This window comes from Myiozetetes cayanensis, unplaced genomic scaffold, assembly GCF_022539395.1.
Source record: "Myiozetetes cayanensis isolate MyiCay16 unplaced genomic scaffold, myiCay2020 scf12, whole genome shotgun sequence".
NCBI lineage: Eukaryota > Metazoa > Chordata > Aves > Passeriformes > Tyrannidae > Myiozetetes > Myiozetetes cayanensis.
The window spans coordinates 8,214,000-8,237,203 of record NW_026086826.1 but is presented as its reverse complement, the minus strand read 5'-3'; the positions used below and the strand labels follow the sequence as shown (position 1 = coordinate 8,237,203).

General features: G+C 39.9%; 1 protein-coding gene across 2 annotated transcripts in view; it reads left to right on the top strand.

Annotated features, from left to right (window-relative positions):
- The window catches only part of TUT4 (terminal uridylyl transferase 4), a 42,111-nt gene that overhangs the window by 2,190 nt on the left and 16,717 nt on the right, over positions 1–23,204 (top strand). For both annotated transcript variants that reach the window (XM_050306503.1, XM_050306504.1), the window contains 13 exons: positions 5,846–6,518; positions 8,180–8,343; positions 11,567–11,683; positions 13,748–13,925; positions 15,917–16,005; positions 17,150–17,201; positions 17,740–17,809; positions 18,726–18,852; positions 19,338–19,457; positions 19,841–20,062; positions 20,208–20,382; positions 21,675–22,417; positions 22,885–23,035. In XM_050306503.1, the coding sequence (XP_050162460.1) occupies positions 5,957–6,518; positions 8,180–8,343; positions 11,567–11,683; positions 13,748–13,925; positions 15,917–16,005; positions 17,150–17,201; positions 17,740–17,809; positions 18,726–18,852; positions 19,338–19,457; positions 19,841–20,062; positions 20,208–20,382; positions 21,675–22,417; positions 22,885–23,035 (2,770 nt within the window). In that variant the 5' untranslated portion in view covers positions 5,846–5,956. Of the gene's footprint in view, positions 1–5,845; positions 6,519–8,179; positions 8,344–11,566; positions 11,684–13,747; positions 13,926–15,916; positions 16,006–17,149; positions 17,202–17,739; positions 17,810–18,725; positions 18,853–19,337; positions 19,458–19,840; positions 20,063–20,207; positions 20,383–21,674; positions 22,418–22,884; positions 23,036–23,204 lie in introns of those variants that run through there.

Here is a 23,204-nt window from a genome sequence, read left to right as displayed (position 1 = left end):
TTTAAGCCAGTTTCGTGATCCCTTCAGGTCTCCGGAAGCCACTTCAGCCTCTGAAAGGCTTTAAAGCTGGGCATTGCTGTGCTGTGTTTTTCCAGCCTCCTCAGGGGCATCGGTGCAAATGTTGTGTGTGTGTGTGTATTTTTAAAGTTGGAGCTACCTCGGAGCAGGTTCTGCTCTGATCCCAGCGTGTCACAGCATACGTGAGATTGGAGGCAGGTGCTGCCGCTCCTCTGGCTCCAGTGCTTGCTGCAGTCGGCTGTGGAGTAGACTGACAGTAAACCCCAGCATCAGAACCAAAATGGACTAAAGCATGAGAAGCCTGTACGAAATGGAGAGGTAGAGAAGCTGGTGTAGCTTAGTTACACATCGGGTGTGACAGAGGACGGCTTTCCCCAGTCATGGGGAGTCCACAGCAGTAGTAGGGTCAGAAAGTGTGTTCTTGGCATTGGGTGATGGTGACGTGCCTCTCTCTCACCTTCTCTGTGAGTCACCCCGTGCTGTAGAAAAAGCAGTGTCAATGCAGAGAGAGTGATCTGTAACAAGCACATCCTTTACAGGTCTCACATCCAGCAGATTTTGCTCATTTCATAATTCAGTGGTAAGATATTTGCACCTACATGTCTTACTACGTTTTGTATCAAGCGAGGCCTTTCTTGTTACTTCAGTTACTCAGCAGTACTTTTGTAATTCAGATATCATCCTGTTACAGTTTTATATATTTTTACTTACATATACATAGTTGTTAATGTAGTGATCACTCCTTAGAAGTTTTCAGTTGTAAATACAGCACCAGTTTCCTACCGAGTTCTGTATTTTCACTGAGCCCAGAGTGCGTTTTGTTGCACCCCTGATTTGTGTGTTAAATTTTGTGTGCAGTGTACTGGCTTTCTTCTAGATAGATTTTGGGAATATTATACTTACTAAGATAAATTCTATAGCTTGTAGTAACAGGGAGAGCTGAAGCACTGTGTAGCACTTGTGTTTGTTACTAAGAATACCGATGGGTTTAGTGCTGGTGGAGCCTGAGGCGCTTTAGTGCCCACTAATCTCTGGTAGTTTTAGTTTTAAGTGCTTTGGAAAAATATCAAGAATCCGTAATAGTTACGTCTTGTTCATCATAAAACAAACATAAATGTGTGATAACTTTTTAAAATTATTGACACAGAACATAGGAGAGGCTTGGATGGTTTGTAGAAGTTCTCGGACAGAAAAATAGGCCTAAGGCTGTAAACAGTCCAGAAGAGCCTCTCTTCCCCAGCATATTAGGGGTGTCTGTGGACATTACCTGTGCTGCAATATGAACAGAGTGCAGAAGACAACCTTTCCTGTTGTTCCTGCCTGGCTGTAACCTTTGTTTGCAGAATTTCCTTTTGTTTTTGTGGAGGAAGTTCAGCTGGGCTGTATTGGTAAAGAGGCGAGGGGGGCACTGAGGTTAATCACCCCACTTACTGTGGGGAAGGCTGGCTGGGAGATTTGAGCTTAAGGACAGTCATAATGGGGCAGATAAAAGCAGGCCTTGGATAAAATACACGTGTCCCTATCTCAGAGGAGGGAATGTTTTATAGAAGGAGAGTGATAACACTTGTGTTTGTAGTACTGTCACTGTTTATATTTAATCGAGTACTCCCTGGGGAAACAAAACTCGCAAGCCTGTTCTCTTTCCCTTCAGTTACTCTTGTTACTTTTGGACCTTTCAGCCAGTTGGGACCGTGTTTTAGACCATATTTGAAGTAATGTCAAAAGATCATCGAGTTTGTGTGTGTTTTCTGGAACAATCCTGGCTCGGTAAAGGAGAGGAAGTTCCATTTCTCATAAGGAGTAGCTGCAAACCAGTCCATGGGTATGTTCCCTCAGCCCCAGAACGTCTCCTCTGTTTGCCCAAAGGGCTGTGAGCGAGACTGTGACTGGGGAGCACAAAATGAATGTGTAGGAAACCAGGTACAGGCACTTCAGCTCCTAATGAAATGATTAAGAAGAAATGCTTTGCAGAAGAGCAACTCAGAATGCAGGAGCTCACAGTTTGACTTGCCTTTATTTTTGAAGAGGCCCTGTTTAGGTCAAAGTTTGACCCAAAATGTGTGTGTTTGAGGGAGTTAAGTACAGTAGAACAACTCGAGAGGGAGAAGTGGAAGGGTAAATGAGTAGAAATAGCTTCTTGAAAGTTGTTTGGCTTTTTTTTCCCGTTTGGAAGTAAGCCTTACCCTGAGTTTTGCAATTCAAATGTAGAATTTTCTAATGCTAGTCTGAGAGGTGGAGGAAAGAGTTGAAAGTGGCAGAAATGAAAGTGAAACATTCTCACTGCTTTGTTTCGTGAGCCTAAAACTATTTCTAAGCCAAGCTGATTTTAAACATTTTTAATTCGGTTGCTGTAGATATGTATAGATTTATTCATTTCTAGAGCTTGAGGTCAGATAGTATCTTGTCTGACCTCAAGCAGTTGTATTTCAGCCAGATTATTTTTCTAAAAGAGCCAAGAGCTGAGCTAGAGTTCAGAGGAGTTCCTGGCACTGTACTTTCAGAAAGCAAAGGAAACCAAGTCCCTGTAACTCCGGGGTAGTGAATAAATGAGATATACTGAGATGCCTTCTACAGGTTGATCACACCCTACTTTGCAGACACGGGTGAAAAGCTCTGTTTTTGTTGCCAGCCTGTCTGGGAAAAAAAATCTTGTTTGATTGCAGACCTGGCAGTTTGGTATGAGCCTGAGCCTGTGAACAAGATGTGCCATCCAGGTTTCCAGAAAGATGCCACCTCAGCACTGATTCACTCCACTCCAGTGTTTTGTTTCCAACCGTGTTATTTTTTTCAGAGGCACTCCTTTCCCTCTCCCTGGTTCCCTCTCTCCCCTCTCTCATATGTAGATGGCCAATATCTGACAGAGGAATCTTTTTGAGACCCTCTTGGGTTTAGGAGTGGTCTCTGCTTTGTTTCTCGTGTTAAGTTTTAATAGTTGGTTTACTTTGCAGTTCTTTGTGAGGTGGTAATTTGGCACTATTGAGTATGTTGCAGCAGTTTAAAATCACTTCAGCATTAAAAAGTAAAAGGAAAAGAGAAACAAAAAGCAAAAAAAAAAAAAATCCCCGAATTCAACATTATAATTGTACTTGCATTTCAGATCCTGCATTTCATTGCAGAACTCTTAACTTTTTTTTCCTTGTCTTATGAGATCTCATGACCTCTTTTTATTCATATTTCTGAGGAACAAGGAATATATCTGTGGGTTTTTTAACATTAGCTACTTACGTTTGATTACACTCACGCTCTAGATATGTAATATCACAGTACTCAATTTATTAGCTGGATTCTAGTTTTTATTAACAGTCTCCTCAGTTGTTTTTTCCCATCACATTTGTACATTTGATTAAAGATTATATATTCTCTTTGAATATATAACCGTGTATTTCATTGAATGGACGAGATCAAATAATTTGAATAATTTTTGTGGATTTCTTTTTTTTTTTTTTAAAACCTTCTTTCCAAATATGACTCCAACAACTTGACACATAAAAAAAAAAAAAAAAAAAGCAGAGCAATCCGAGGCCCCACTTTTCCTGCCATGCCGGGAGTTCCACGGCAGCTTTGATGTGGAAGTGGTGCCAACAGGAGTTGTCCCCACCCTGCGAGTTGTTTGTTATTGCCGGCCGTGCTCCTCCTCCTCCTCCTCCTCGCGGTGCCAGCTGTGTGTTGGGCTGGCTTGTGGTTCCAGTTCGGTTCCCTGCAGAAGGCGCGGGGCAGGAGCAGCCCGCGGAGCCGGCAGTGAGGAGCCGGGTAGGACCAAGGGTGTCACTGCTGCCGTGTCAGGGGGATGTGGGGTCACGAACGAGCCAGAAATGAAGCGGAATTGATGTGTGTGTGTGTGTGGAGGGGGGCTTTTTTGTTGGTTTGGATGGTTTTTCCCCCTCTTGAAGCTGAACAAGTGAAATATAAGAAATAGTTTAGAGTTGAAAAGTCCTGCTCTGCTTTCCCTTTGGTTCCATTAAAAAACCCAAACGCGCAGTGGAGCGTGAAGATGGTCCATCCTGTCAGAGGTGTGAACACTCCATCTGCAGGGCAGGGCTTTACGTGGGCTCAGGCACTGGAGGAGTCCGAGTTTAGCCAAGCTGGGGGGCTCAGGGCTCTCCTCACACCCTGGGGTTTGAGCAGTGCTGGGACAGGTGGCCGGATCCTGCTGCTGTTTGACAGGAATTGCTGGGGGAAAGGCAAGTCCAGAGGCAAATACTGGTTCATCTTCTTGATTTTTTTCATCAATAAGTACGAGCCAGGTGCAGTCAGTGTTTAATAGAAAATAGTTGTGATACTAACTAATTGTGTTTCTGAGATAAAATACTTAACCATTGCTACAGATTTAGGAATATAGATTTTATTTTTTTTTTTCTTCTCAGGTTTTTTATTTTGCTGAAGACTGTGGTGCTCACATCAGCTTCAGGAAAATTCTTGTGGGTTTTGTTCTTTTCTTTGCTTTTCATTTTTGAAAGATAATATGTATTTTCAGTTATCTCAGTAGAGACTTAAGATAACCATTTTAGTACGTGCTTTGTGTCCTCAAGTAGTTTCTGATTTGTGTCTCTTTAAAGTGAGAGAGAGGTAGTAACTATATTATATAGGCTGAAAAAAAGCTACTGTCTTTTATACTGATAATATTCAGAAAGGTGGTTTTGTGTGTGTTTTTTTTTTTTAAGCAGACATTTTAATCTGATCCTTCCTTCTAGTTCTTCTTATTAAAGTACAACAGTACGTTGTTATACTTTTAATAGATGTAATTTGTAGACTTTTCTATTATTCCTTTTCTTCACTAAATTATGAGCTACTTGTTTTGATGGGTTCTCTAAAACTCAGATATGAACTGGACAGGAAAGAGAGAAACTCTGCACTCCATACCTTGCTATAGTTTTACAAAATTTATTTTCATTTATGCCTAATACTTCATTCTCATAATTTTTAATTGCTATCTCAAGGTTATTTAAAACAAAATCTACTTTCTTGTGAACAGATTTTCTTTATTAAAAAGAACATACCTATATTTCTGTATTAAAAAGAGTAATTCCTTACAAACAGACCACTTACTCATAACTTCCCATTGGAAAGAGCCTTTGAGCTGTGGCCAACATCAAGCTCAGATGATTACACACCACCCAAAGCTCTGAGGTGTAGATGAGTAAAGTTAATCTACAGCTAAACAAAATATTTACTATTTGTGGGCTTTCTTTGCTGAGCAAAATCTCCTTTAATTGTTGGCAGTTAACTTATGTGAGAGCTGTATGTGTCAAAAGTTTGCTGAGTATCTGTGGGTGCAGGTGGTCAGGCAGGTTTATTGTTAATGCTTTGCATTGTATCTCCAAATGCTTCTTGAAATCAGTTAATAAAATGGAGCTTGCTTGCTGGAAGCAGAATTAGTTTTCTCTAGTGGCTAATTTGAGCTGTGTATATATTGAGTGGGATTTTTTAGATGTGTTAAATTTTTTTTTTAATTTTATTTTTTCCAGTGTAGTTGCAGACATCTTGGTTCTTGTTTTTGCTCAGAAAGCCAGAAATAGGAAGGAAAGAAAAAAGCAAGCTGTTGGCAGGTTTATCACAGTGTTTTTTGCAGTGTTCTGCCATGTTTCATTTCTTAATATCCCCTCCTTTTTTAAATACAAATCAGGTTGATCAACATTTTCATGAGTTTACTTTAATACTGAATGTATTATGAAAATTCACTTATGCCTGGGGGGGGAGGAATATGCTTCCTATAATAATTTGTAGTTCCACATTTCCCTTAGAGAAGTTTACTTAATGTGCTGTCTACGTAGAGCTTTAATTTTTTTTCCTTCCATTTAAAAATGTCTTCTCATTATTTTCTCGGCAGACAATCAGCTACGATCCTCTCCTGCACAGAGGATTTAAAATCAACTGCAAATTGCTGAAGAATTGCACTTCAAGTGGTCTCAAGAGGCAGGAGAAGCAGGTCTTCACTATAATGGAAGAGGCCAAGAGCTCAAAGAATGGAAATCATGACCCAAGGAAGTCTGTCCGTCTCGTCTGTGAGGAAGGCAAACCTGTCAAAGTTACAATTAATCAAAATTACAAACATAATAGGAATGACAAATCTGTGAAGGATGTTGGGAGAAGTTCTCCAAGTGGGAATAGCAGCAAAAAAAGTAAACAAAATGATGTTTGTTCTGATAAACAAGGGGAAAATAAATCATGCAAAGTAAATAGTTGTATTCCTGGCACTAAAGATACGGGAGCAAACGCTCAGGATCGAAGTCATGGGAAAGCAAAAAAATTCTCTAATTTATCATCAGTGCTGGAAAACCTGAAACAGCCAAAAACCCAGGCAGGGGGAGAAAACGCTCCAGGCTCCCATGTTTCAGGGAATGGGGTTGGAATGGAAAGCTCAACAGCTACACAGAAAGGGAAACTGGTGCTGGAAAATCCACTGGGAGTTCCTGCTTTGAAGGCTGGTGTTGATCAGACTGGTGATCCTGGTAAGGCTGCTGCAGATCAGAGGAAAATGGAACATAAGCCTGATGACTTCAGTGAGTATTATTTAACACTGCTTTATTCCATTTTCTTCTGGTGCATTTGTGAACAGGCTGAAAAGGGCTTTGAAATATTTCTGTTCCAGTATTTTCTTCACACAGAGAAAGTTGCTGGTTGCATTTAGAGAGAACACACTGTTAATATGAGCATTTTGCTGGGAGAACAAGAGATTATGATAATAGCTGTCCTTTCTTCTTATGCCTGAGACCTAAACATCTTTGTAAGCTACTTAGTGTGTGTGGGTTTCAGGTAATTTTGTGAATATAGTGCCTTATGAAGGGGGAACCCTTCATAATATCATTGCTACTTATGGAAATGCCAGTTATTACTGCTTTTCAGAGGGGGACAATCAGCAAGAAAAGTTCTTTTTCATAAGTAGGAGAAAAATAGTTATTTTTTTTCCTGTGACTGCTGTGCTCTTCTGGTTACTAAAAATGTTTAAAATAGGTTTTGGCAGATGGCTTTTTGATTGAGGAAGCTTTGGAATATGTATCATCCATCAGCAGATACCCTTATGAGCGTGCCATTCTTTTACATATTTGTTAATGTCAAAATTAAATATGTTGATCAGGCTTTGTCTCATCAGGTTAATTCCGTAGTTCAGGATCTGTCACACTCTTTTAGAGTGCATTTTTCATCTCTTAAGATGCTATCCCAGTGCAGACCTTCTGTTTGAGGTATTTCCCACAGCTACAGGAAATTTTGTGAATATTGCCTGTACAGCAGTTGCTTGTAGGAAAATAGTAGGAAAATAGTAGGAAAATAGTAAAGTGTGTGTTTTTTCAGTTGTCTTAATAAAATTTAACAGGAAAACCAGGTTGAGGTGGCAGCATCCCGTGCTCAGTCAGCTGTTTGTAGACCACCACCACCATATACTGGGGGGACCATCTGTCACTGAGAAACCAGAACTTGGAAACTTACTCAGTCTGGATTCCTCACTGCTCTGGGGGCACAAATCTCACCTGAAAGGAAAGAAAAACCAACAAAGCACAAATAACCCTCACTTTTGCTTATGTAAAAACGACAGGAATAATTTGATGTCGATGTTTGTGCGGATTAGTGGCCTATGACCAATCCATAGGCATCTGGAGGAACTGGCCCTTGGGAGCTGCCCTGGGTTTGGGAGCAGCAGCGTTCCAGAGCTGGGGGTGGTGAGGTGTCACAGTGTGTTCAGGTGCAGCTCCAGCAGCTTCCAAATTGAGGGCCTGAACTGCCTGCTGACTGACTCTGTAAGGTCACATGGGTGAATGGCTTTAGGGCACTTCTATGATTTATTCCCTGAAAATGTGTTGTGTACAATAATTTTATGCCTAATATTTCTTATATCTGTTCCAGTAGGGTGTCACACTCTGTTCTGCATAACAAAAAGTGCCCCTTTCTTGCCCTAGTAAGAGACTTTGAAGTTATGACTGAAACACAAAATTAAACTACCATTTTTCAAACTCTTTTTGATAGCACTCTCAGTAGCAGACTAGTCTCTGAAGTCTCTCTAAAATACTAGTTAACATAATGGAAAGATTCTAACATTTAAGGTGATTTTGGCCAGCCTTTGGAAAAAAAACTGGAATGTAGCTCTGATTTGTGTTTGGCTCCTATCTAATTTTCACTTTTCCTCTCTGTGAGTTATTCTGAAGAAAGTAACTGTTTCTTTCTCTAGGTAAAATCAAGAATTCTGAATCAACAAAAGAACATACTTTGGAAGCAGATTATTTAGAAACCACTGCTGGTCTTGATGAATCCAATCTGACAGTTGAACAGCAACTGGGATTGAAACAAGCCGAGGAACGGCTGGAAAGAGATTATATCTCCCGACTTGAGAAAGTAGGTTGGGTTATTTATCAGATAAAGAAGAAAATGTGTGTCCTCTCTCATTATCATCACCATGGTTTGGTTGGGTGGTATTTCTACTACAGCCTCTTTTTCTCTCTTCTGAAGAACAAATCACCTGATGGTCTAAGATTTATCCCTGGGAGTTGACTGGTCAGTCCTTGTGGCTGATGATAGGGATTGGAAACTTCTGGTTCCTTTTGTGGCACGTGTAGCCTTTGTAGAACAGGATTTTTTAACTCTGCAGACCTAAAGGTTTCCAGTTCCATTGTTTACATAAGATTTTCTGGTAAAGTCTGGTTCCCTGGAAACTCAGAAGGCAGGATTGAGCAGAATTTTATGCTCTCTTTGGTGACCCAGTCACTTATATTGGGGATGACCACTTACAGATCTTCATCTAAACTGCTCTTAATAATATCTCCAGTGAAACAACACCCAAGTCAGTGTGGGCAACCCAGAAGCTTTTCTAAATGTCTAATTCAACTGTCTCTTTTAGTGTTTTAATTCCTCTTGTGTTGTCTGAGGAAAATAACTGTAAGTTTATTACTTCCTTTTCACACCATCTGCACACCATTACCATTCTTCCATTACCATTCTTCCAGTCTTCCCTTCTTTAGACTCTCTTTGTTCACTGCTCTTGGGGGTTTTTAGTGGTTCATTCTTGTTGCCTTTCTACAGACACTCACTGTGTCATTGGTATCTAAACTGGCCATGCCATTTTCAGTCTTCCATGCAGAGAGGAAAGCTGACTTCATCTGTCTGAGAGGTGGCATTTTTGTTGAGCATCTTTGTTTCTTTTAGCAGCAATAGGATGGTGGCTTGTAGTTTGACTAGCAATGGTCCCCACGACCTTTCCTTCAGAGATGATCCATCAGGTGTTCCCAGCCCTGCATTTTTTGCAGTTGGCAATACCTAAGGAGGAATGATACTTTGCTGTGGTATTATTTAGTGGCAGCTTATTTATTCCATTTCTCTAATTTGTTGTAATTCCTGAACTTTTTCTTATTTTACATCTTCTGTATCCCCTCCTAAAGTTTGTGTCTTTCACATTTGTAGTCAGCACACCCTCTGTTGCATTTCCCAAGTCTGCAGAAAAGTGGGGATATTTCTGACCCCCAAGGACCCCTGCTGAGAAATCCTTGGCACATGCTTTGAGGTGTGTGCTCTGAGGACACTTCTCTGAGCAGCTTTGCTCCCACCCTACTATTCTTTATTTGGATAGTGTTTATGGTCTCCTTTGGAGGCTGATACTGTGACAAGTGACAAAAACTTGGTAAAATTCAAGATGCAACATCTGCTGCTGCTTCTGCAAGCACTGTAAAAAAGCAACCCTAAGTTTGGGTTAATACAGTTTGTTTGTAGCAGATCAGGTTGTCACCTTTGTCCCTGTGTGCTTATTAATAATTCACTGCAGTATTTTTCTGAATGCTAATTCTGACTGGTCTCTAATTCCTTGGCTCATCTCCTTTCGCCTTTTAAAGATATTCATAAGTTTCTCTTTACTTGTGATCTGGAACCTTCCCATTCTCTGTGAGTTCTTTAAAGTACAGCTGGCTGTGTTATAGATTAGCTCCTTGAATATCCAAGGACAAATTTCGTGAGACCTGGCTTATTTGGATGCATCTGTCTTACTCAGCTTGGAGTCTGTAACTTTTTCGTCTTGCTGTTTTGAGTTCTTGCCCCTTTCAGAGGAGTTAAGCATAACTAGAGGATTAAAAAAGTCTTTACAATAAGGGCAAAACAAAAGTTGTTACATGATTCAGCCTCTCTGGCAACATCTATTGACATAATACAGCAGATCAATATTGTAAAGAAATACACAGATTTTTAAAATACTTTTATTGCTGATGCTCATTTTATTATAGAAGAGTGGTAAAATATTATTGAACTGCTTCAGTCATCAGGTATCAAATATGTGAATCTTCCCAGCTAGCCAAGTGTAACTGTCCATCAGTTGCCTCCCAAATGGATGTTTAATTTCATCTTACTAGGTATCTGCCTCACAGAAAGTAAGGATGAAGAGAATTACTAATTAAAACATAATGATAGTGTTATTTTACATTGGTATTTACTCTGCATTTAGAGAGTATCAGACTTTCTTTTTTTTTTTCCGAAAGCAAAAGGTCAAACTCATGAAGTGGAAAAACCTGCCCAAATTTAGCAGTGGTTTATGTTTCCATATAGTAAGTCAAAATTTGTTTAACTGACCTGTGGTCTACCTTAGTGTCTTAAAATGGTGTTCTCTGTTCATTCATTGTTGTGTCACTGCCTAAACATCTGCTTTTTGGTTGTAGTAAATACAGATGTATTTACTGGGGTGAAAACATGAAGTAGTGTCAGAAGATACAAGTGCAGGAATGAGCCAGGGAAAGGGAGGTAATTGCAGACAACACCTCCCCTTTTCTGCCTTCAAGTCTAGTGGATCTTAATGGTTCTCCTGGTTGAATAAACTCCCCAGCATCCTCTCTTGGACTCTGAGAGCAGTGATCTCCCTTCTTCCCCATCATCTCCGGAGGTTTGGCTGCTTCTGGCAGACTTGGATCTCCCTGGTGGCCACTCTCTATTTGTACTCCACCTCTCCCAGCCTGTCTGTACAAAAAGGTGCTTGTTCTGCGTGTTTCTCCAGTTCTGGGCATCCCAGATTATTCATCAAAGGGGAACAACATGAGAGATCACACCTTGTTCAGCGTCATTAGTGAGTGGTGATGTTCCTCCTCGCTCCCTTTTTAACGGGCCAAACCTGCAGCCCTTGCACAGAGTGCTGGGAATGTGCTGCCAACCCCCCCAGCTGTCAGCACACACAGAGCAGGTAGCATGAGGAATGCTTGCCATCTTCTCCTCACAGAAAGGAGGGTAAACACTGGGATTGGTTAAATCCACTTATTGTCAGCCTGAGCTGACAATGGAATGGTTTCCTGGCCTTTAGGTCAGCCTTAGGAAGCATAAACTCTCCAGTCTGAATCACCCCTCACTAAAATGTCCTGAGAAGTATCATATTTAAGTCATCTCCCTTCCTTTCCTTGCTTTCCCCACTTGCCATACAGGTAAAAAACCATTTTTGCTGGTTTTATTTGAAGATTAATAATGAATGTTTGCAAAGCACCTTGACTTTAAAAGTGTTACATACAGTTTATTATTCAAAGTATTCAAAGTGTTGGGTTTTTCAGCCACTCTTGGGAGAAATATTTTCTTTTAATCTCTGGCCCTTTCTCCTCAGCGCTCCCCAGAATACACCAACTGTCAGTATCTATGCAAGCTCTGCTTAGTTCACATTGAAAACATCCAGGGAGCTCACAAGCATATTAAAGAAAAACGGCATAAGAAAAATATAATGGTAAGTTAAGTTAAATTCGGGCTATTTTGTCTTTTTTTTTTCTTTTCTTTTCTTTAAATATGTGGTTTTTGTTACGTGGTTTGTTTTCTTTGGTCATGTTCATTAAGGTGAAAGTTTGTGTGCTGAGCAGAGATGCACAAATTTCTGTTTTCTGTTGGAGAGGAAGGGCTTCATGATCTATCCAGGCAGAGAGGAAAGAACATTTTTGGTCACTGCTTCAGAGTTAGTGTCTCTGAGCAGTGGGCAGTTCATCATACTTTTAGTAGCAGAAGGCAAGGTAACTTAAGTGAGAAATATATATATTATGTAGCAATATAATTAGATTTTCTTTTTTTTTTTTTTTCCCAAAAGTAATGTCATTGGTAATAAGATCTCTGGGGACTAGAGATGGGGTTGGGAATGCTGGGTTTTTGTTGTTTTTTTTTTTTACTTGGTCTGACTTGTGAAGTTTAGTAGTCACAGGATGGAGGGAGACAGTTCATCTGCTGGAGTTTATAACTGTGTTTAATATGAAAAGCAGTTCTGAGGCTTACAGAGAGAAAAGCAATTTCTTTATCAGACACCATGGTGGTGTGGTTTGCTCAAGAGAACTTTTACATGCATGAAATCCAATAACAAGTGCCCAGATTTTCCTGCCAGCCCATTTTTGTAAGTGCTGATGAAGAGCTCCAAATTCCCCAGTGTGTTGGGGTTTGTGATTTAAATGGTTAAAATTAATCTTCCTACAACCATTCCCCAAAATTTGGTCAAATTGCTTTCTCCTGTTCCTGTGTATTTCTTACCATCCTTCTGTTTGCTGTTAATGCTCTAATTCCATAAAGTGTGCAGGTCCTAACCTGGCACACTCTGGGTGCCAGAAATCCATTCCATCTCCAAAAGTAACCTTTTTGTATTCACTGATATTGGTAAAGGATTCTGCTTCTCTAAATGTCTGCTAAGTTGCATCATGGGGAAAAAGAATGAACCAGCCCCATGTTTGATATAAAAACACTTCCTTGCCCTGCTTTTCATCTGGAGGTGGAGATAAGAACTGAGGGATGGGGTTTCTCTGCTGCTGAATGGAATGCTGGGGGACAGGGAGGGGACAGGGAGCGGTTTGGGTGTTTAACACTGGTCTCCAAAGGGCTTTCTGTCCTGTGCCCCATTATAGTGATACAAATGTAACTGTCTGAATGTTGCTGCATAAAATATCCTATGTACAGCTCCAGGAGATACATAACTATCAAATAAGCTCAGCAGCAGCTGTGGTTTCCCAACTCAGGAAAAATCCTAAAGTAGCAACATAAAAAAACCCTTTAAAAATGCCCATATTCTTTCTTATGCGGAATCTGTTCAATTAAGAACAGAAGAGTTGAGAGATTCAGCCTAGAACTAAACAAACATTTTCATACTGTACTGTGTATTTTCTTAATGCTTTATGTTATGGTTATTATTTATTTCTGTTGTCAGTCACATATTTCATTTAGTTGGTGAATTTATGAAACAAGAGATTGTTGTCCTTAGTCCCAAATGACCTGATGCACCTGACATGTTCTTGCTGTTGGATTAGATGCACTAAACCCAGTGCTTTCTGGCACCAGCTGTTTAAGCTGCAAAAGGACTGAACTTATAAAAATTCCTTGGAGCTGGGAATACTTTTCCTGCCTCTGATACCTCTCCTTCAAGTACTATCCACTCTGGAGAAATCCGTGCGACTTCTGCAGCTCAGTTAGTTTTATTACATGGGAACAATTACGGCTTTTTATTTTCGTGGCTGAATTGTGTTTCAGAACTGTCAGAAAATGTGGCTCAGGAAGGGAACACAGCAGATTTCCCCCCACTTGGCAGCTGTGAAACACCATTCTCTATTTTAAATCCTGAGCATCTGCTGCCACTCTGGGAGCCACACTGTCGGATTGGTTGGGCTGGGCACAGCTCCTGCCTTCGGAAGTGTTTGATCAGGACACCACGTAAATAGGAGCACACAAACAGGAAACAGTGTGCTCTGATGTCATACAGTAGCATGAGATAACCTTTTTTCCTTCAAATATTAGTTATTACTTGTATTATCCAATAATTACACAGGAAAAGCAAGAGGAAAACGAGCTGCGGGCCCTGCCACCCCCCTCTCCTGCACAGTTGGCTGCTCTGAGCTTTACCCTCATCCAGGCAGCACATGAGCAGGGCATCTCAGATGAGGACTTCAGAATTCGTCAGGAGATTGTAAATGAGATGGAGAAAATTATTCAGCAGCCTTTACCAGGTATCAGTGTTCTTCCTTTCCTTTCGGGGAAAATTTTTCGTTGTTTTTACATAGATTTTGATCCCTTCATCAATGGTGAATCGATGAATTTGGGGTTAAATTGTCTTGATATTATACACTATTAAGATATGCAGTTGATTTTAAAGGAATTAACAAACATACAAAAAGAGGAAAATATGATTGTGCTCATTTGTCCTTTTCTCTGATATGTATTAATTGAAGTTATTGATCCTTTTTAAAGTGGTGAGATCATCCAACAGCAAGATAATATCTGACATTTACTTCTTTGCATTGATTTCCTATCATCTGTAGTTAACAGACTGGGAGTTTGAGAGCAGAGTTTTGGAGCTGTGGTGATGCTGACATTATGGTAACAGTGGTTTGGTGTTTAGTTCAGCTGAACAGAAGAAAATATTAATCTCATTGCCAAAAATGTTTCAGGCTTCTTATTTCGTGTATATTGAAACTGGGTGTTGTTCTATACTGTCCTTTTATTTTATAAATACCTTCTTTTTTCCCCTTTACTCTATGAAAATACATCAATAAGAAAGATTTTGTTAGCTGCAAGATGATCAGCTTTAGTTTCAGGTGCTCTGTTAAATACATGTTTGAATATAAGGTGCTAAATAGCATAAGACAAAGCTTTTTTACATAACATTTTAACATAAATACTCAGGAAAAACTATTATTTTACTGTTACTTGTCTGACTGACTTGTTTGGACTGATGAGCTTCTGTGGAGGTGCAGGGGTAGTGGAAGGGGAGTCTGTAACAGTAAATCACAGGTTGTTGTTCTCCTTTTCAGACTCAACAATATTTTAGTGAATGTGTTTTCCTAAGTTTGTAAATTAGGAAAAACTGAATTAATGCACAGAGTAGAAAACATGGAATGCTCTGGCATAATTTTCTCTTGAGCTCACATTAGAACTATGCAAAAATTGTTACTATTATGAAAAGCCCTTGGAAATAATTTCAAATCATTATTATTAACCATACAGACATTCATTTTGAGAGGAGACTGGTTTCTAAAGAGTGGAAAATAGGTTTGTTTGAAGCTCTCTGTGTGTAAGATTGATTTTCTCTTCTAAGAATAATTTTCTGATTGAGAGAGTTTGGTCAAAACACACATAAAGGTCCTGATTAAAAATACAAGAAAACCTTTCTGCTGTGAGACTGCTTGACCACTGGCACAGGTTGCCTGCGGAGATTGTGGACTCTCCATCCTTGGAGATTTTCAAAACCCAACTGGAGACATTTGTGGGCAACCTGCTCTAGGTGCCCCACCCTGAGCAGGGGTTGGATTTGGGAGGGATTGAGAACAGTCTCAATTTTCAGCTGTTTTAAACATGTGAGACCCTAATAGATATTACAGGAAAGTTTTCATCTACAAAAATTGTATCATGAAGTGGGATAAATTACTGTGTATGGAGTGGAACGACATTGCTCATGTTATTCCTGAAAAGGTGCTTCCTAATTAGTTCAGATTTGTTCTGCACCTTTGTATGGAACTGCATTAACTCCAAACACAGGAATGGATCCTGGACTCTGCCTGGGATTATACTGAAGTTATGTTTTATGTGCATGGTCCATAATGAATGTGCACAGAAACTTGTTGATGAGATGAACAGAGTTTTAGAATTGGCTCAGAGCTGCAGAGGAATCGAGTGGAGTCAACAAAAGCTTCTACAAAAAATCCTGCACTGAGACAGAGACAGTTATTACTATTTCATGGGTAGTTTTATATTAAAACCAAACAGAACTATTGCAAAAAAAACCCTTTAAAACAACTTGGACATGGAATTGAAGTGTTTGAATGATTTGTTTTCCTGGGATGTGTGTGGTGGAAATGACTGACCTTCACAGGGAAGGGCTTCAGTGTTCATTATTCTGGGAGTGCCACTTGTGAGCTGCAGTATCTGAAGCAAAGTTTGCATCATCCACTAAAGAAAACTGTATTTAGTAGCTGTTAAATAATTGTTTGTCTCTCTGCAGACTGCTCCCTGAGGATGTATGGCTCCTGTTTAACCAGATTCGCTTTTAAGACCAGCGATGTGAACATTGATATCAAATTCCCCCCTAAGGTGTGTGGGTATTATCTTGTATTAACTGACACTGTTTTACATCAAGGTCATCAACATTTATTTCAACTCCATTGCCTTCATCTCCTCCTGGGGCTTATGGTGTTAGAACATCACAAAGCATCTCATCTTTGGTTTGATGTCAGCTGTGCTATGGATAAAGTTAACATTGCTTATTAGATAACTTTAATTCTGGGGTTGTTTTTTTCTGGACAATCTTAGTTTTTCTAATTTTTTTTTTTTTTAATAAGCATTGAAGCAGTATGAAAATAGTTGACTCTGGATAAATGTGCTTTCCTGGGCTCGTGATTCAGATGTAAAATCTTGTAGGCCTTGATTCCCCTCTTTTAAAGTTGGGGCTAGAAGGGACATTTTTTCCTTTTGTGGCTTGGTCACTTGCAATGAAATACCACATCCCAATTTACAGGTTCCAGTACAAAATTCCTGCAGACCAGTATGATTTACCTTTAAATATTGAAGCTGTTGGTATGTGATATTAGCAGGATGTTAGAGGCACAGCTGCTGAACGTGCCCTTTTTTGTGACTGTGTGTGATAGAGTGAAGTTCCAGGTACCTGTTTGGGGTCATACTTGGGGCATTTTGAAAGGATCCTGCAGTCAGGAAGCAGAACTGAGCCCTTTTTCATGGGGTGTGCCATGGCACTTGTGCACAAAAGCCTAAAGGTGGTGCTAATTTTTAGCCTTTCTTTGATCTATTTATGCTTATCTTTGAAACACCACTTAAGCTGATTTCTGGGGAGAAAAGAAAACACGCTTAAAAACTGTAATCTTTAAAAACCCTTGGGAAAGCACTGACATTAAATTTGGTGGTGTTGTGCATTTCTAGTGGCATATGTTGACATGGAAATTGTTGAATATATGGCAAGTGTTTTGTTTTAACTTTATGGAGCCTGTTAATATGAACTGGAACAGAAGTGTTGACTAGAAAAGCTGTGGGCTGGAAAAAAGCTGGCTGATACATTTATTAGTACCTGTTCTCAGGGTGCAAGTTTTTCATTAATACTGACACCTGATTTCACTTTTGTGAAAGAACGTGGAGTTACTCATTGTGTCACTCAAGTGTTTTTAAATAAAGTGTAAACTAAAATAGGATAGTCTGAATAATGGGACCTGCTCTGATTTTGTAGATGAGTCAGCCAGATGTTCTCATCCAGGTGCTTGAGATCTTGAAGAACAGTGGTGAGTTTTTGCATCTCATTTTTATTTAACATTCTGTCTACTGCTTAGAGGTTTTCATGCTTAATTTTTTTGTAACCTTAAAAAGATGGATCAGTGTCTGAGCTGTTTTTATGAATGTGATTTTTATTAATACCAGTGCTTGTGTGACTGAAAGATGAGAAGCTGCAGCAAGAGAACGGCAGCCCAGTTAGTCCAGTTCAGGTTGCCAGAAGTTATGGCAATAGTGTTAAATGCCAGATGAAAAACTTCTTGTAGCAGAAATTTTGAACAGTAAACTCCAAAGCTGCTTTCCACTCATGAACATGAGTGAGAATTTTTACAAGCCTTCTGGAACTTGTAACCTCATTGTTCTGTCAGGAACACAGCCTGGCTCTTTGATACTGGTGGTGAGCATCAGCAGTAACCAGAAAATATTGCTTGCTGGTTAGCTATGCAGCACTTCTGAAAAATTGTGGTAGAACTGTAATAGCTTTGAAAACAGAATTGGGAAAATTGTAAAAAGCCTTGAAACAGAGTGTTGTTTTTTCTCCTTGCTTAGCTGTCTACTCAGATGTGGAGTCGGATTTCCATGCCAAAGTCCCTGTTGTCTTTTGCAAAGATGTTAAAAGGTACTGTCACTGCACAGGGGGTTGAGGGACATACCAGGCTCTGCTCTGCTCCTCACAGCAGCTGTTGCCTGCACTGCTGACAAGAAGTGTTGCTGTAACACTGAGCTAACATCCCTGTTAGGAGGGAATTGCTCATACATGGAAGTGTAATCTAGAAAGAAAGCTACCTTTGTTTTTGTGCTCCATAAAACTCGTTAGTTGTAGGAGTCTGAAAAGATGTGTTCTACTTCGAGTTAACTGGGGGAAAAGTGGAATGGGTTTCAGTTGTTATTTAAAATTGCTGCCAGCAGTTTAAGCCAAGGCTTTAAAAACATTTTATAAGATCCACATTGCCAGAAAGGACACATCATCTGACAGTTTCAGTAAATTCCTGAGAAGCAGCAACCTCCAAAATGAAACAGGATTGCTTGACTGGCTGGAAGTTCGGATTGAAACTCTGGGCAAGTAAATGCAACAAGGGTGGGCATATCTTTTCCTGTGTTTGTAAGAGGATAGAAATAATTATTCTGAGAAGCAAAAGGGAAGTTTTTAGAGAGCTGTTTTGTGAACTTAACCAACTCTTAAAATGCCACAAGTCTGGAGTATTAATTTATTTATTTGTTTCAGTGTTTGGCATGTAGACAATATACTTGGAGGTTGAATCGTGGAAGATAGCACAGTTAAGTAATGGCAGAACTTAGAGCAAATCCTTAATACTGTTTTATATTTTTAGCTATAATGAACTTCTGTAAGTTCTAGATGAGTTAACAGTAAAGAAAACGTAATTATATTCTGTAGCTTCTGTTTCAGAAATTCAGATTCTTACACAAGGAGACACTGGCTCATGTTTTTGTTGTGGTGGGTGTGATGCCCCACCTTCCCCCAGGCATCATCTGTATCCACAGAGTGATAACCCTTTATCTGTTTGTAATTGCAGTGGTTTGACGTGTAAAGTAAGTGCTAGGAATGACGTGGCTTGCCTTACAACTGACCTGCTGGCTGCTCTTGGAAAACTGGAGCCTGTCCTTATCCCCTTGGTTTTGGCTTTCCGCTACTGGGCTAGAGTAAGTCATTGAATGATGGTCATTTCTTCTCTTTAAGTACTGCATACAATAGAATGTATGAAGCAGATGAATATGTGTAAGTTTCATGTGTAAGTCCCATGAATATGTTTGTAGGAAATATTTGATGCCATTAGTTCACCCCATCTCCCTACGAGAGGTGCTGCCTCACAGCAACACAGAGCCAATAGCTGGAATTAGAAGCATGACTGAAATGAGAAGCATAAATACGTCCCACAATCACAAAATGTGGTGGAACTGAAGAAAAGAATGTATAATAAAATAGCGTAACTTAAGGCACTGTAGGAATTCCTGTAGTTTGTATTTTGTCTGCGTGTGTCGTGGCATGGTGACTGCAGTTCCGGAGGGACAGGATTTTCTGTTTCACTCTGTTTCTCACATTTCTTTGGTATTTGTCCTTTTTATAATAGGTCATAAATTAAAATGCTGGTGTTACATCAGAGAAGTAATTATTTATTCTCTTGCAGCTCTGCCACATTGACTGTCAGGCTGAAGGTGGCATTCCCTCATATTCCTTTGCCTTAATGGTGATATTTTTTCTTCAACAAAGAAAACCACGTATTTTACCATCCTATTTGGGCAATTGGGTAAGTGATTTGGTGATATAGTAACCTTATTGTTAAATTGTTGACGTCATCTCTGTGCTCTGCAAGCTCATAACGTGCAGAATTTGATTGCCAAAGAAAATTGTAAATAAAATGCATTGGTAATTAATCCTCACAAAGATGATGCTTGATGATTCTGAAGACTTCTTTAAAAAGGCAGTTGCTGTAGCCCCTGCAATTGTGTCATGCTGTGTTTTAGACAAAAGGCAATTATTTTCTTCTTTAGCTCTCTGAATTTATTCCTCTGACACCAGCTACTCTTGAGGGGTGTAAATACCATAATTGTCAGTGTTACCTTTGATGAAATCATTTGGTTGTGTGTATTACATACAGTCTTGTTTCAGAGCCACTTTAATTGTTGTTAGATTGAAGGCTTTGATTCCAAGAGGCCGGATGACCACCAGCTGAAGGGTGTGGAAGATGATGAGTTCGTCAGGTGGGAGTACAAACCCCCAACAAACGGTGCAGCAAAAAACTCGGCTGGAGCAGAAAGTAAAGCTAAAGTTGAACAACAAAAAGGTGGTGGCAAGAAGGCAGCAAGCTCCGAAGTGGACAACCAAAGTAATGGAAAGGAGAAACACGGGATTGTAAGTCATGGCTTTATTTCATTGAAAACTGTTTACTACCTCTTATCCCTGTTTTTTCATCTTTAAACCTTAAGTGGAACCAGGGGAAAAAAAGAGGAATAATAATTTCTTATTGAAGCTGAGCATTCTTGTCCGTGTTTTTCAGTCTCTCTTAGCACTCAAAACCCCTCACCAAGTTTCACTGGGGCAACTGTGGTTGGAACTGTTGAAGTTTTACACACTGGAATTCGCTTTGGAGGAATATGTCATCAGCATACGGGTACAGGAGCTCTTAACCAGAGAGAATAAAAACTGGCCCAAAAGGCGAATAGCCATTGAAGGTAGGACCATCCTTTCCACTCCTGTACTCACCCTGCATTATCTTCTGTGTTTACCTAACACTTACCAGTCTGTTTCAAGAAGTCTGGACAATAAGGTTATTTTTAATTTATATTTTGTCAGCTATTTAGTCTGTTTTAAGACAAGTTTTCCCTGTTTCAAAAAGCAGGGCAAGTGCCAGAGCCATGCATGGCTTTCTGAAGTGGCCTTAAGAATAGAGAAATTGGGTATTTGAGGAAGGTTAAGAAACCATGTAAGGTGATAACTTTTATAAAAGCATAAATAATGACTTTTGAACACTTTCTAGAGATGTTGCTGAAGTGGCTTGTCTGTAACACTTGAGGAGATGGAGAGGACAAAGAGAATCAGACAGAATGAGGTGCTAAAGGTGCATTGAAGGCTGAGTCAATAAGGTACAAGAAGAGTGAGAAGGAAAAGTAAAACAGACAAAACCAAGCTTGTTTAATTTCCTCTCCTAATTCTTTTCTTCAATCACTTTTAGTTAGAGTTTAGTAAAATTAGAGTAGTGTTTGTTCAACATGTGGGATGTAAATGACAGGACAAATTATTGAGGAAGAAACAGGAAATCCTTTCCAAAAACCCCAGATTACATTCTGGTTCTGACACCTGCTGTTGATTGGTCTCTTTGTGTTGTTTTTGTTTGCTTTATGGTTTTTAATCTTTCATTTTTGACTTGTGAATGTTAAGTTTGTAGCTGAAGTTATGAAGTAACAGAATCTCAGTTTGGTACTATCTTCCCAGGCAGACTTATAGCAACTATGCAGGTGCTCTTTTTGCTTGGAAAACATGTTTGATGTAGAAATCACTAGGAAGGACTGAGAATGAAACCTGGTGAGGTTGGTTCATGTCATCCTTATAACTTTAATGTTACTTTTAGACAAATTAATTTCTTAAGGGAAATGCGAATCCTGCTTCAGTGGAGGAAGAAAAGTTCTAGCAGGCCTATTTTTATTTTGCCTTCGTATGTTCATTTTAGTTTCTAGTTTAGAAATTGCTCATACCATAAGGGTACAATACATCCTTGGTTTTCTTTTTAAATAACATTATTTAGAATAGTTTATGATAGTCAGCCATTCATGGCTGCACGTGAGTGTGTTTTGTATGGAAGGATTCTAAAACAAACTTGTGGGCCTCACATCCTCTTAAGTATATTCAAAACAGTTCTGGATCTCTGTTTAACTGCTATATAATAATTTAGGGATTTCAGCTACTTTTGTGAAATATAGAAGTTAAAGATTACTAATGAAAATTTTGTGGTTTGTTTTCTTCCTAGATCCTTTTGCACTTAAGAGGAATGTTGCACGAAGTCTGAATAGCCAGATGGTATTTGAGTACATCCTGGAGAGATTTAGGACAGCATATAAATATTTTGCGTGTCCACAAAGTAAAGATGGGATTAAATCCAAGCCAGATACCAAGAAAAAAGAAAAAGGGAAAATTAATAATAAGAAATTCACGAGATCTGAAGAGCCTGTAGCAAACTGTTGCCTTCCACAAGAGGAAAATGTTGTAGATAAACAAAATATAGGAAGTGGATGTAACGTACCAGAGAATGAAGTTGAATGTAATCAAGTGGTCGAAGCTGAAGCCAAAAGTTGTACTTCCAAGGATGTGGACTCTTTGCTCCTTCCAGCACTGGACTCCAGTTACGATGAAGACAAAGAAGAAGCTTTATCCCTTATTTCTAACGAGTGCTGTGAATTAAAGCAAAAATCACCGCCGGAGAGGGATGACTTAGAAATCTCCGTTTGTGTGACTGAAGGTGAGCTCAGCCCCCACTGTAACTGCAGGGAACATCAGCCTGAGGACACCAACTCGAGCAATGACCTCTCTGACGCCGAGAGCAGGCCGAGCTCGGGCGCGGAGGCGTCTGCGCAGCCCACGTGCACTGGCACACCAGCTACCTCGCCCCTCTGCGCCGCGGCGGGGGAACCCCGGCATCTCAAAGATGAAGGCAGACTCTCCCCAGAGGAAATGCATTACGTGTTCGATAAGTTGATTTTTACGTCGGGAAAGGTGAGCGCTGCTGGCCCTGGGGCAGGGGGGCTGGGATTGGAATGGCTCTGACTGCGGGCGGATGGATGGCAGGGAGGTGGTTCCGCTCTGTGTTGGGAATGGCCCTTGGAGAGAACCTGTTATGCAGGACTGCAGGACACCAACCTGTGTCCCATTTGGAATAGATGGTGTGTTGCCCCCATTTTATTCAAAGCTTTTAGGTTTACACACACACAGATCTTGAGTTTTATTTTTTGTTTGTTTTGTGGGTTATTTCTCCCTTTCCTTTCCTACTTGCTTGCAGAATTTCCAGGTGCTTTTAGGCACTGGGAGATCTAAATGCAGCCTGCTGAGAGGTGTTGTATTCTTTTCAGAGGCTCTGTTGTTGTTCATATGTTAAATGTTCTTGGTTGCTTGGAATTGTTAGGTCTGCTGAACTATCTTAGAAGTAAGAAATTGCATTTGTGTGCTTTTTTTTTCCCCAAAAGCCACCAACTATAGTATGCAGCATCTGCAAACGGGATGGACATTCCAAAAATGACTGCCCAGAGGATTTCAAGAAAATTGATCTAAAACCACTACCACCAATGACAGACAGATTTCGGGAAATACTTGACATAGTGTGTAAAAGATGTTTTGGTAAGTTCAGGAGGTGTTTGTACTCCCCTGTATGCTGTGATCTGTAACCTGGAAAAATTAAAATCTGTATGGCTTAATTACTTACTTACAATTATTTATAATTCAGTAGGGAGAAGCTCTTCCAGGTGCCCTAGGCTGCAAATTGATCAGTATTTTAATTTTCACATAA